Raw genomic sequence first — 14,730 nt, 5'->3', positions numbered from 1 at the left:
AACCAAAAGATACGTAACAAATAGCATTTAACCCCCAACCAACAGAATGACAGCACATCAAATTGGATATAAATAGACTATTTAGTTGTAGTAATTAATAAGTTACTGTGTTTCACTAAATAAGTTGCACAGGAAAGCAAAAAATGGGTCTCGGTTTTTCGACTAAGACCATATTTATAGCAAAAAACTTTTTTGCTTGTGTTTTACATTGTACACAATATAACTGCAAAACTGTGGCCTAAAATGTATTTTTCTGTGATTTGAGCTCTGTTGTAACTTCCTTTGACTAAACAGCAGTAATTGAAACGGGAGAGGGGTTGAAATTTTGAATTCAACTACCTGTTTTTAGGCTAAGAATACTACGCTTTACCTTTTTGAAAAATCTATGAATAATTCACATGCAACGCCAAAATCAATTATGATATGAAAAGCTTCAATCTCTAATTAGTTTGCAAGTGAGACTGGGAAAAACATCAAAAACGAAAAGGCGAATCTCCAATTTTTTCTTCAAAACTCTTCCCCGAACCTTTTGAACTTGCAAGGCTTCATTTACTTCACAAGGTATTATGGCAATCCCTCGTAAATAAACTAAAAGCTATATGCGAACCATAGGCAATACAAATAATTCAGACCCATAACACCAATTAGTGCATGGGTCATGTTATCTCCAAAGGCATATTTATTTAACTCCCTATTATGTTAAGCAAACTGGCTATCTAAAAATTTTGATTCAACCCTCAAAGTGTCTCTCCCCTTTAACCAGGCTCCCCTAATATCAGCACTACCACTTTTATTTTCTCGTCAAACCAGCTCCCTTTGAAGTGACTATCACTTTAGGCTCCCCTAAAATCAGCACTACAACTTTTAATTTTTCGTCAAAACAGTGTTGTTAGAACTCTCCCCCCCCCCCGAAATGTTTGTCTGACTCGTAAAAACGTAACAAAAATTGACAAAAACAAATTTTGCAGGCATTTTTTGAGGTTATTTTTTGTAAACCCCCCCCCCCCGAAATATTTTGAGTAAAACCCCCTCCGAAAAAAAAAATCCTGGGTGCGGCCTTGGCTACTGCACTGCCTACTATTCCCTTTTCCATCTGTCTTTACAGTTTTATATCTGCAGTCAACTTGTTTCTTACGAATAAGACATCCTGTAACTAGAAAAAATTGTTTAAAACGATGTTAAACAATTGAACATCAAGTCCTTTAATAATCTCAGGGCCTACCCCTCACCCTTTATGGCTCAGTAATGAGTCATTCCTAAAATTAACCCAATTCATTCCAAAATAGAAAGGACACCATTCGTTGTTTTTGATGTTAATGTTTAACTTTCCTTTAAATTGTTTATTCTCTGTTTACTCCATATTCTCCTTTTCTTCTTCTATTAGTTTGAAATTGTATTGTTTGACAACTAGTTATTTTAGATTCTTATCGATTTAATACTTACCTTAAATATATTCAACCAAATAACTGTCTTTTTGTACAATATTAAGTATTTCATATATTTAGTAGTATTTTGCATTAAATTTCATGCTTTGATCGACCTACTTTGTTTTTAGATAAATATTTAATAGATTTGTTTTGCATTAATTTTGATTTTCCTGCCCGATCTTTATTTTCATTTCTTTCTTACGCTTTATTTTTTTTGTAGTTTTAGTTTTTCATTCCATTATTTTTTAAACAAAATTTTACACAATGCATACCAAACTGAAACCATGTTATTCATCTACTCAGTGGAATAAACTCTCAATTATTAGCTCGAACTAGCCGAGTGGCTAGCGCGCTAGACTTGCAAACCCACGCCCATAAGAGCACCCGCGTCGCTGATTATTTGTTGGGACGCTTCCTGTGTTTTCCCTCCAGGTTTCTCCAGGTACCCATTTGGAGCTGGGTCGACTCTAGCTGAGCTTGCAGAGTCGCAACACAGACTTTCTGCTCCAAACCAAATAATCAGCAGCAAAAGGACTTGAACCCCTACCCTTGCGGACACAGGATTGCGAGTAGGCTAATACGGCTCATACAGAGATAGAAGGCATTTTTCAACAAAATTAGCCTAAACGTTAAAACTAGCCTAGGAATTAAAAAATCAGCATCAACATTTAAAATTGAAACATACGAAAGTAAATTAGCTAGTTTGTTTGCATCCCTGTGTGATAATTTATAGTAAAATTTTGTTTTTATCAATAAAATTAATTACTATTTTAGTTGCGTAATCTACATGAATATACATATTTTTTATTTCAAACTGCCCAAGAAAGGACATACGCCACTGCCGAACAAAATCCACTTAATGATAGTTTTTAACAACATTTTTAATTCTATCAATAAAATCAATTAATAAATCCTTTTTTTTTCTTAAAGTTTCAAACGGTCCGCGAAACAAATTTTCTCCTCCCCTTCTAGTATAAAGCATAAGAATCTTAAATCACGATGTTTTGCTCCGTGTTGCCGCCTAGACAATTTTTATGCATGAACGAAATTTTCAAGAATCTTTAGGTGTGTCTCAGGAATAAAAGTTCAAGAGTCACTGAGCTAGACTAACACTGAATCATTAAAATAAGCACAACAAAATCCAGTCAATAGAACTAAAAAACAGAGAAATGGACAATTTGTGAAAATATTGGGACTCAAAAACTTTTTGTTATTATTATTGGCTTACGATTTCACATAGTACTTGAGAACTAACCTGGTTTTAAAAAGATGGGGTTGCTTGGCTCCCCTTTCTAACTCAAGATTAAGGAATAATGTCATTGGCATACAAATACGTCAAGAAGGTAAAACAACGAAATTAAAGCATTCGTTACACACAGTTTCACAGTTTAGAAAAAAGAACTATAATATTAGTCTAGCCAAAAAAGATACCAAATAAATCCTTTGATACGCCGTAGATCCAACATTTGAAACAATCTAATTTATAAAATTATGCAGGGTTTTGGTGTCAATCAAGTTGAAAGATTTTACTGATTACTGTTTACTGTTTTACTGATTACTGTTTTAATCGTGACCAATCAAGAAAATTAATAAACGCAATAACCTAAACTATACAAGAGGAATAATGTATTTTTAACAAGTCTTTCCCGCTTTTCCTTTTATCAAGCCTTCTTTATGAGAAAGAATAAGCTTTCGTATTTAAGATGCTTTTGAAGAGGGTAAACTTAGTTTTAATTACTTAGGTACTTGATGGATGTATGGGGAAGTGGTCTATCGTTTTCTCTGTAACTAAACCAAATAATCAACTGTACTAACTATAACATTCCGAATTAATCTACATGTCATTTTCATTACATGCATAATAACCTTCAATCTATTGTTAAACTTGGGAGTCGGTAAGAGTCTTCAACTTATCATAAAAGTAGCTGCGTCGAGTTTAGAAATTGGTCAGCCTGATGTTGAGACTTATACTGTTAGAAAAGCTGGGGAAATTTATACACCCCTTTAATTTAATCTAAAATATGCTGCTCGCTAAGTGAGCAGCATATTTATTGTGCTCGTTATGTCAGTAAGCACAATATGTTTGTTAAGTAAAAAGCCTTCGAATGAGCGAAAAAGCCTTTGGTTTTGACTGGTTTCTTGAACGACATGGAGGGTTTTTCCTTGAGGGGTGGATTAAAATTAGAATTTTTTTTCATTTTTCTGTCAGAATCTTCATAAACGATATTCAGTCAAATTAGACTGTATATAGTAAATAGTATCCGAATTACTTATGGCAGAAGTGCCCATAATACAAGCTGCAAGGCAAAGATCCCCCCACCCTCGCCCCTTAAAAATTATTCCCATGTAAAAAGGGATTTTCCCTGTTGAAGCAAGAGGACTTTAAGTTTCATAAACAGGGCTTTTAGCAATGGCAATTCCAATGATATACTTGTTATTTCGATTCAATTTACTTATAAAATAATTAATTTTTGGTTACTATCACAGGTTCGTCTTTTACTAGGTTGAAGCTACCGCAGACGACAAATTTAGAACTACAATTTTAGGTCATAAACGTTCATCAGCCTGCAAGCTCAGACATGAATTTGTTTTTTAAGGGGGAATAAAATATCAAAAGAATTGTTTTAATCAAATATTTGGAATGACCGAATAAAAAAAAATGCTCTGAACCTCTTCATAATTACACAACCCGTTCCTTTTTAGTCTATTAAAATTAACATACTGAATGTTAGCAACTATTAATTTTTAATTTGATAATACAATTTATTTAACCTTAAAGCTCCACGAATTAGCTTGAGGAAGGGGGGAGGGGTTAAGATCTGGGAATTGCGACAATTGCCTAATATTTTTTAAAGGTCTGAAAAATAATGCCGCATTCCTTTAAAATATTAATTTACTTTCGGGATTTTTAAAGGGAAAGGGGAAGAAAATACCTGCACATGATAGTCCTACTTCAACCTGTTATAACTATAAGTCCCAGCACATGATGGTGCAGGGACTAACGACCCTGCATTATCATGAGGAAAAACCCTGCAAATGATGGTCCTACTTCAACCTGTTACACTATAAGTCCCAGCACATGATGGTGCAGGGACTAACGACCCTGCATCATTATGAGGAAAAACCCTGCACATGATGGTCCTACTTCAACCTGTAATAACTACTGTTGCATTAGATATAAGTAGGCGAACCCACAAGACTTGCCCCACAGGCAACACAGATTCCTTCATCTGTGTCATTGACTAGAGTACACTTCCAGCATTCTTTACCACCACTTACAAGACATGGCACTGATTCTGGTCTCAAATTTCTAGATTTTCCACACATATCACAGACATTTAATAAAGCTTTGTTTATATATGTGCAAAACTGACATTCCCATTTTTTAGGCTTTAACGGGTCAAATTCCTTCAAATCAGGTTGGAGATTTTCCCGCCTTTTTTCCTTTGCCGCATTATTTGAAGATGATCGTGGTCCGTGAGGTTCGAGTTCTTTCGTGTCGGAATGCTGGTTGTCTTTCCTCTTTTCATTCGATGCATTATTTGAAGACAATCGTAGTTTGTCAGATTCGAGTTCTTTCATATGAGAATGCTGGTTCTCTCTTCCAATTTCATTAACAGCATTGGCTAAAGATGACCGTGGTTTGCCAGTACTTAGATACTTTCGATTTTGAGTTGAGCAATGAAAATTTTCAAGGTCTTCCCTAAGTCTTTTTTCTATTTCACTTTCTTCTATTTTAATCCCGTTCAATTTACCAGAATAATCATCATCATCATTGGTCTGCCGTGATCTGTTTTCGTCTTTATAAATAAATTTCGATTTATCAGTCTGTCCCTTTTGGGGACTCGTCCGCTGAGGATGATCATCTTGACTTTCCTTTCCATTCAAATATAACTCTCCATTAACTGAGTTGTTTTCTGCAACATGCAGTACCTCTTCTCTTAATTTTGGTTTATTTTCATCTCTATGACCTATTTTGAACTTATCAGTATGCAAATCTCGTGAGCTAACTCGATGGATGCGACCGCCAGAACTCTCTTCTCCATTTAAATATAACTCTCTGTTAGGTGAGGATTCAACTTTTGAATTTAACAATGATTCTTTATAGTCAAATTCTTTTGGTCGCAAACTCGGTTCGATTAATCGATTTGTCATCCGCTCGTTTCGTCTCGATGCTAATTCAGAATTAATCTGCCAACGACCATGTTGCTTAACGCTGTCTACTTCGTCAATCGATACATCCTTACCATCTACATTGTCAAGAATATTCCCACGTTCACCTAAATCTTTCGAATACCCTTGATTTTCTAAATCTCGATAGACATAGTCCCATATTGTATTCCCTCCAGAATACTGTAAAGAGCATGTGCTTGGTGTAATTTCACCCTTTTTCGGACGTTCGGTAACTGACAACAGACTCAACTGTTCATCAGTTGTTTTGACATCATCCTGCATTTGTAAAACAGTTAATGGAATTAAAGGCGACTTGATTCCCGTATCCTCGACTGTGCTATCTAATAAATGATATTTATTCTCATTCATATTCTGATCATAAGGGACGAGTCTCCCTTTCACAGATCTATGTGAAGGAGCAGGTTGAAGATAGCCTGGTTGATAAGGTATAGGATGTTGTCGGCTTATATCTTTGATGGGCTGGGGGTGTGGGTATTGGTTAAAAGGAGGCATGACACCTGGGTAGTGGGTAACAGTTTCAGGATAGGACATTGGGAGAGTTTGACCACTAGGGCAGTGAATAGGCGGGCCATATTTCTTATAGTATTCTTCTTCTCTTCTGCGGTAGAGAATTGTTCTCATGGCTTGTTCAGGTGTTGAAATATAGTCACGACGAAAGTTAGCAATTTCTTCCCATGATATGGAATACTTAGAAGATACGCCTTCCCAAATATAACGAAGAATCTGAAAAAAAAACTGTGGTTATTCGTAGATCAGTAATAATCTAAATTCCCAGTTTTTACATTGAAAGGGGTGTTGGATTGACAACGTGGCATAATTTATATTAGTCAAACGCGCAAAAAAGAATATTTTTAATAGCATAGACAGGCATCGACTTAATACTTGAATTTCACTAAACTATGCAGTCTATGCGGTTTCAGTTTTCCTGAAAGGTGCTGCCACCATCCTTGTGGTTGTTTTTATGTTAATAGCTAAGCAGAGGAGAACATCTGAGACAAACCCTGAAATATTCTGAAACTAATTTAAACCAATCATAAATACTTACTTATCTCATTCCAAAAAAATACATTGCTTCACTTTACCCCCCCCCCAGCCCTTCCCCAAAGGAGCAATATCTACCCGGCCATGTATATTCCCACTACATTTTAGAACAGTGTGGCTATTTTCTTCTTTATTATTTTACGATAAACAATACTCAATTGGTGGGAAGAAAAGCGTGGCATTATTTTTGGAGTCGGGTTGTATATTTATCCCTTAGGGACGAGGGGGAGGGGGTAATGTGAAGCAAAGCGCCTTTACAATAACATAAGTAAGTATATATGATTGATTTTCCAGGGTTTCCTTCGAATGTACCCATCTGCTAAACAATAACCCTTTTTTGATCGCTTGTATTTTTAGCATTTTGAGCCTAAATTTTGACTTCAAATTGCAGTTTAATTTTCTACAGGAAAAAATATAGTACACCTAAAATTAAATATTTCTAAAAGACAAGTGTGAAAATTATATAAAAAATCCATAAATAAATATATTCATAATCGAACCAATGAGAGAATTAACTGAATTGGTCGAGACGAAGTGAAAAATTTACTGAAAAATACTCATTTCTTTGATTTCAAGTTAAAGGATAAATTTGGAAAAAAGAGAATAATTGTGAAAAAGTAACCTTGCCTAATTGAAAAATTACTTGAAATCAACAATATACATTTAGCCCGTTCAATTATAGCTTTACGTAAACCATAACCATGTATCCAACAGCTAATGATCCTTAGGACATTTTAGGCTGCACAAAAGGCTTGCGCATCAGATCCTTTGAAACAAAATCTGGTCAATGTCTTTTATTTCAAATACAATTCTTTGTCTATTCTAACCAATCTAATATATAAAAATTCAGTCCACAGATAAATATAGAAATTCAAAGTTCAATAGTGAGGATCTTCTTTTTTTCAAACGGTTCGAGGTAGCGAACTGTAAGTAAGCAACGACTCGCCCCAATAACCCTAAAAACTAGACCAAAACCCTAAAAAAAGAAATTTTTATAACAATCCATACACAAAAGAATTGGCTTTTTATGCTGATTTCAATAGGATATATAAAATTCATTAGGTTTAATGTTACATATCAAAAGTTACAAGCCTAAGAAAAATTGCCTGATTTTCGAAAAGGGGCGAAACACCCAAAAAGTCAAGTGATCTTGATGAAAATCACACCATCAGATTCAGCATATCAGAGAACCCTACTGTTGGGGTTTTAAGCTCCTATCTACAATAAAGTGGAATTTTGCATTTTTGCTAGAAGAAAGACCACGGATGTCTTTTTGTTTTTTTTCAGGGATAATTATAACAAACCAATGGTCCTGGAAGATCGGGAAAGAGCTTATTCGAACGAAAATCAAAAGTTCTAGTTGCCTTTTCTGGTGAAATAAATATTGGACGATAATTAGCCCCCCTCCCAAGTCCCTTTTCCCCCAATGACAGGCAATCAAATTTTGAGATAGCCATTTGATTCAGTATAGTTGAGAGGTCGAATAACTATGCCTCTGGGGAGGAGACAACTCCCCACAACCCCCCGGAAAAGGACTATAAGTTGTACAATATGTCCATTGTTTGCATGTAGTATTTATTATTGGTAAATATACAGAATTTTTGGGGGGTATTTTCTGCGGGGGGGGGGGGGTATCTTCCATAGAGAAATTTTTTGTGGGGAAAAGTTTCCAGTGAAAATTTTGAAGGGAGGGGGGATTTCCCGGCATGATTTGAAAAACGGCCAAATATTAAATATAAAAACCAGTTTTCTCAGCTGAAAGTAAAGAATAACATTAAAACTTAAAACAAACAGAAATTATCCCGCGTAGCTCTTTACGCTAAAGTTTGACTTTTTGTCCCATTTCTTTAAGAACAACTCCTAAAACACAAGGGCCGTTTAATTTGAAAAGAAGTATTTTTAAAAGATCTTAAAGACTTTAGCGTAGATAGCGAGGGATGAAGAAGGGGCAGTCCTCCCTCATATACGGAATAATTTCTGTTCGTTTTAAGTTTTAATGTTGCTCCTTACTGTCAGTTGAACAGAGTTGTTTTTTTTATCATTCGAAGGAATGTCAAAATTACCCAACGGATTCATAGTAGTTTGACTTAAGTCCACAATCAGGATATGTTTGTCTTAAATTGGCTGTTAAAATTAGCAAATTATTTGCTTAAATTTTTATTTTAGAAATGAAAAAAACTGTCTGAAAATGTATGTCATTTTGCAGTGTACAAGCAAGTTTTAATGCAATATCTTTGGACACTTCTTGCCCCTTCTGAAAATGTGAACAAGCTTTTTGCCCCTATAAATGAAGTTGGAAAACAATTTTTTTTAGCATGTATTAAAGAGTAGAACTATGCAGTGTAAAAGCACAGACGGTGAACTATACAGTAGACCCCGGTGCCGCGCTGATGGATCGACCGAACGCCATCTACGAGAGGCCCAGTCGAACGCCGCCGAAAGGTTGTGCCACCGCCGGCGTGCCGCAGGCACGCCGCTGCCGGCAGAGCTGGCGGCTAATCTTCTCGTGTGGTTTAGTATTTCGGTTTGCCTACTTAGAAATCAAGCAGGGCTGGCACTATCCCCGAATTTTTGGGTATTTCCCCGAAAATCTATGCGTCACCCCGAAAAAAAATTTGGTTCCTCGAATCCCCGAAAATCACACAATCACAGTGCCACCCCTAGAGATTTATCACCAGTGACTTTCCCTGCCAAATATTACTTTGCATACCATAATTCTTCGCTGCTCTCTTGTTCGTTAATTTTTGTCTCTTTTGTTACTTGGCATAAAAACCAGACGGATGCAATATGCAATTGCAAATATTGTAATATGCACAGTTCTTCATACGTTGACAAAAAAAGAATCGTCTTTATGAAATAAGTCATTTCGAATGCAGTTTCCTAATCGCTATTTCTTACATCATTCGTGGTCAAGAATTTTATTTTCAAGTTGAATAGAATTATAGAACACATTCACTGCTATACAGCTTCAGCCTTCAGTTGGATTTTGAAATTGACAGCCGACAGATTGTTTTATCTGCCGACAGACTGTTTCATCTGATTCAGCCTACAGCTGAATTGTAAATTTGCAGATTTTTTTGCTGTTTTTAGATAAGATTTTCTTAATGTTTCATACTCAATTGTTGAACCCTGATAGAAAATACAATCTTCTTTCTGAAACATTCTTACCCCCCCCCCCCAAAAAAAAAACAACCTTCTATTGAGACAAAATTTAGCTATAGACTAAGCTATGTACAAGGTTGGAGAATTAAAGATTGAGCCGGAATTTACCGCAAAAATATGCTTCATAAATAAATTGTAAAGTATTGCCTATAGGGAGGGATAGGGGGCTATCATTTTTAAATGATAATACCTTATTTTTTTATTGAAAGCAGGGATACCAAAAAGATAATTATTTTTTTTCATTTAAAGTCGAGAAAGAAGAAAATGATACCAAATTCCCTGGGAAACCATTGAAATATTTTGATAGACCCAGGGCCCCCCCCCCAATAGGACTTATTCATTGCCTTGGGTATTTTGCGATTTCTCATAGACTACAGGCCTAAATTGGCTTTTGTGTGTGCTCCCTTTCAATTAGATTCTTTGGATCTTATTGAATGCCACGGCGAATCTCTGACTCAGTTTTTCAGTAATTTGAGGTATATCTGAACAATTTCGACATTTTTGTTGTTGTCTTTGTACCCCTTTACTCATACCCTCAATTATTTTTTTTTTAAAGGAGCAATAAGCTGTTTAACTTTATTTTGAGTTTGTGTTTTAACCATACATTGAACTATTTAATTTTTAATCAAACTATTTTTATAATTAAAGCTGAGACGGTATCCTATCAAGGTGGTATCCAGAGGGAGGGGGGTAGGGAGGTATTACATTTAAAAGATATCTCGAATTTTTTTATTGAAAGCAGGGATCCCAAGAAGTTATTTGTTTTTAATTTGAAGCAGAAACGGCATCCTATCAAGGTGGTATCCCGAAGGGGGGAGGGGGTAGTGATCTATCACATTGAAATGATAATACCTCGATTTTTTTTTGAAAGTCGGGGTGCCAATAAGTTAATTATTTGTTTTTATTTAAAGCAGAGACGGTATCCTATCAAGATGGTATCCAGAGGGGGGAGGCATAGGGAGTAACTATATTTAAGTGATAGTACCTTGATTTTTTTATTGAAAGCAGGGATGCCAAAAAGTTGAAAAGTTGACAAAAATTAACAAGATTTTCGTGAGTTATACTTGATACAGCACTTGCATGGTTTTGTCGTCCAAAGGGAAAGGGACATATGCGTGTAACCCGTTTTTTTTATTGATGAAACGGGTTTACTTTGAAAACATTCATTCATTAGTACCAGGCAGATTCACATTAAAACGAATTGGTGTGACGAAAGCGATATCAACATCCCCACCTAACGTTGCGCTCGAGTGACAATGGCGCCCTTTGTCCAGTGCCAAAGTTACATTAAAAGGTCAGGTCATAATAAAAGCTTTCAATTTGAGAGGTTCAAGGAGGAGTCTTTGACAGTCTTATAGTACTAGATGTTGCAACGTTCTGAAGTATCTACAGTGGTTTAAAAAATTCGATCACCCCACAAATGATTACCAAAAATATGCAAAAATATAATAAATGTAACATTTGGAATATTATAACACTCTTTTCAAAGCTTTGAAAAAAAGCAAAAAGGCTAATTACCCCTAATTACGCTTAAACGCTATTTTAAAAAGAAACTCTTTGGAGATTTCTATGGAAATGACCATAGCATAAACTTTGAGCCTGGGTGGGGATCAAAGATGAGTCTTTGAGTATTTTGACCAAATGTGACTTATTGCAATGACTTTCTTAAATTTTGGTAATTTTTGTGAGCATTTGGAAATCAAAGCTTAAACTCAATAACTGATACTAAGTGTCCTAACATTTTGCTTGGATTAAAAGTGATGAACTAGGATGAAAATCTCAACATCTTCTTGGAGCTACTTCAGTCTGCATGTTATTTCATTTAATTACATCTAAAACGGATGAGCTTTTCATTTTTCACCAAAGAAAATAGCTGGCACTTCATTTTTCTTCATACTGAATAAACCATTAAGTGTTTTTTGTTTCATTGTAATTGAACTATTCTGATGCGAAGCGTTCTTCTTGTATTTTCCAATTCTATAAATTTACTCATTTTAGATGCAGTTTATAACTTGACTGATATTAGGTATTTATCTGTTTATAATTTGGAATGAATCCTTAAAAGAAAAAATGAATAATATCCAAAAGAGCAGCCAAAACCAATAAAAAATCAGCAGTTCAGCCTTAGCCTACATGACATATATTCTATAAACAAGTCAAAAAAATTTTTTAATGCATTTTTTTTTTAAATTGTAATTAAAAACCAGTTTTTAATGCAAGAAAGCTTTTTAGGAATCCAAAAGAGCAAAAAAAAAAAACAATAAATGTCAAAGTTGCCCATTTCAACTGTTTTAAAGGTGACAAAACAGATATAGGCAAAGGGCATTATGAAAAAATTAAGCTTCTATGTTCAAAGTTATATTCAAAGTTTTACCCAGATAACTGACGAATTTTATGATACGGTATTCGAAGTTTTGTATGCAGTAATGCTCGATGAAAAAAACTACTAATTCTGATAATTCTTTATGTTAAGAGTACATCGCTAATAGATACTTCAACTACTCGTGTTATACAAGGGTTCCGAAACGGAACCCTTGCCATTTCGCCATTTCGTTTCTACCAGATTTCTACTTCTCTTGATGAATAACGAAGAAGACCAGTTTCCAGCCAGCGACTTGTGAATTTTTGAACTCATGAATAGGATCGAATCTGTTGTAAATTTAAGCTGTGATTTGAGAACGACTGATGAAAACATTAATGTTTGTGGTCAACATTGATCGCGCCGGCGCGCTGTTTTTGGCCCCGCCGCCGCCGGTCTTCCCTCATTGGCGCGGCGCCGGGGTCTATATACAGTCTAAAATATAGACGGAAAGAAGAGACTGAAGTAGAAAAGTATAGCCGTCATACAGACGGCTAAAACGAGCTAAGCCAGAATGCTAGATTACCCTGGTATCTTTACTGGGTAACCGAGTTGAGTCTATACAGATTATTTTGATAGCCCTTGTCTTACAGAATCGAAGAACATGCTAACAAATTGAAAGGTAAAACTCTCTGGAAAGGTAAACGGAAGAAATGGAAGGTAAAAGGTAGAACAAGGTAAAGCTCTCTCTTAGACTTAAATTACGCAGATGATTTGGGCATCCTAGATAAAATTTAATATAAAAACAAAGTTCAAAAATTATTGCTTCGCAATTTGTATTACGAAATATTATGTCATATTATTGAAAAACTTTCTCAAACAAACTGGTTCGTGATATTTCCCTACATTTGTAGAATTTGGAAAACTAACGCTTGACTAAAAAGACTAGACAGACGCAATAAAACATGAATATAAACGGGAAATCAATAATTCATAAAGCTCTCAACAGTCTTTTACTGTTTTATAAAGCTCTCAATAGTCTTTTACTCAATAGTTTTATAAAGCTCTCAATAGTCTTTTACCGGCCACGAAATCAATGAAATTTAAAACACGATTTTAACTCTAAAAACTCGAGAAAGCTTAGTTTTCAGTAAAGTGCTAGTTATGTTTTTCAGAATTCTGCAAATATGGGGAAAGATCAAGAGCCGGTTTGTTTGAAACAGTTTTTCAAAAATATTTTGCATCAACCGTGAAGCAGTAATTTTTGTTCAATATATTTTCAGTATTTTTAAAATTAAAATATTTTTGAATTATTTTCTTCAATTTTTTTTTGAAAAAATACTGTACAATTACAGTATTTTTTTAGGTTTTAAAAATACTGAAGATACATATTATAAAAAGATCTCTTCCCAACTTAGGCAAAGAAAACTAAATTTAACGTGATTTTTTCCTAATACAGGGCATTGTTGCGGTTGCCTCGAGCGGCTTGGGGCTTCAGGGATTGTTGGCAGTGCAGTTAAAGAGTTTCTAATTTAATGAGCATTGCATAAGGTCTAAAACTCCCGGATTCTCATGATTTTTTCAATTTTATCCGAGAACTTTGAGTTTAATAATTAAAGATCGTTTTTTTCGTTTTTTCACAAACAAATAAGCGACTTTAACAAATATTTGTCAGACATTTAAATCTAATATGTAAACATTCTATAACATATTTTTTTTTAATTAGCTTTAATCCTCTGAGAAAAAAAATCTTTGCATTGTGAGCTGCATTCATAACAGTTCAACAGTGAATTAAATTTTCATGCTTTGTTAATAGTATGAGAGCCGTCCTAGCCGAGTGGATTAGTGCGCTGGATTTACGATACTTAGTACGAGAGGACGAAGGTTAGAATCCTAATGTAGCCAATTATCTGGTTTGGGAAGGGGGCCAGTGGCGTGACTCTGTAAGCTCAGCCAGAGTCGACCTAGTTTTAAATGGGTACCTGGAGAAATCTGGGGAAGGTAAACAGGAAGGTTGTGCGGAAGCACAGGATGATTAGCCCCTAACCCCCCATAGCACTTCCTGACTGAAGGACCAAGAAACGGAGATCTTACTTTTACCTATCTTAATAGGCTAAAACAAAAATTCAACGAATGAGACCGAAGCAAAGTTAAATTTAGTCAAAAACGATTATGAACAAGAAAATGATATAACACTACCAAAGAAAATTACAAAATATACTTAAATGCTAAAATGGAATGATTTCTTACCCTTCCTCAGGTCTACTAACCTCACATTCCGTTTTGGCAAGGAGACAGTCTCTTGCAACTCTGGCTACTCTATCAGGGTCAATTGGACCTTCCAGAATTAATCTTAAGCCGGAGACATTTTGGTAACCCAGAAGATTCAACACTTGAACTGCACCAATTAGATGACCTTCAATTTGATGTTTGAAGGCACCACAATACAACTAAAACGGAGATTTGTTTTAAAAAAAATTAGTCTAGCCAATTTCAAACAAACAAAAGAATGTTAAGCTTGATATTTGAAGACACCATAATAACAACTACTATAACAACAATAACAACAAACAGCAACTATAACAATAACAACAAACCCATAATATA

General features: G+C 35.1%; 1 protein-coding gene across 2 annotated transcripts in view; it reads right to left on the bottom strand.

The window, feature by feature from the left end:
* Positions 1-1,019: 1,019 nt before the first annotated feature.
* The window catches only part of tamo (PUB and ZnF_RBZ domain-containing protein tamozhennic), a 47,999-nt gene continuing 34,288 nt past the window's right edge, over positions 1,020-14,730 (bottom strand). For both annotated transcript variants that reach the window (XM_089105493.1, XM_089105492.1), the window contains exons 4-5: positions 14,394-14,573; positions 1,020-6,344 (exon numbers count right to left, since the gene is read on the bottom strand). In XM_089105493.1, the coding sequence (XP_088961619.1) occupies positions 4,599-6,344; positions 14,394-14,573 (1,926 nt within the window). In that variant the 3' untranslated portion in view covers positions 1,020-4,598. The remainder of the gene's footprint in view (positions 6,345-14,393; positions 14,574-14,730) is intronic.

The sequence above is a fragment of the Artemia sp. Qi Xiang Cuo genome, chromosome 19 (genome assembly GCF_049724085.1).
Source record: "Artemia sp. Qi Xiang Cuo chromosome 19, ASM4972408v1, whole genome shotgun sequence".
Classification (NCBI taxonomy): domain Eukaryota; kingdom Metazoa; phylum Arthropoda; class Branchiopoda; order Anostraca; family Artemiidae; genus Artemia; species Artemia sp. Qi Xiang Cuo.
The sequence above is the reverse complement of the archived record's forward strand: the minus strand, read 5'-3'. Positions and strand labels throughout refer to the sequence as shown.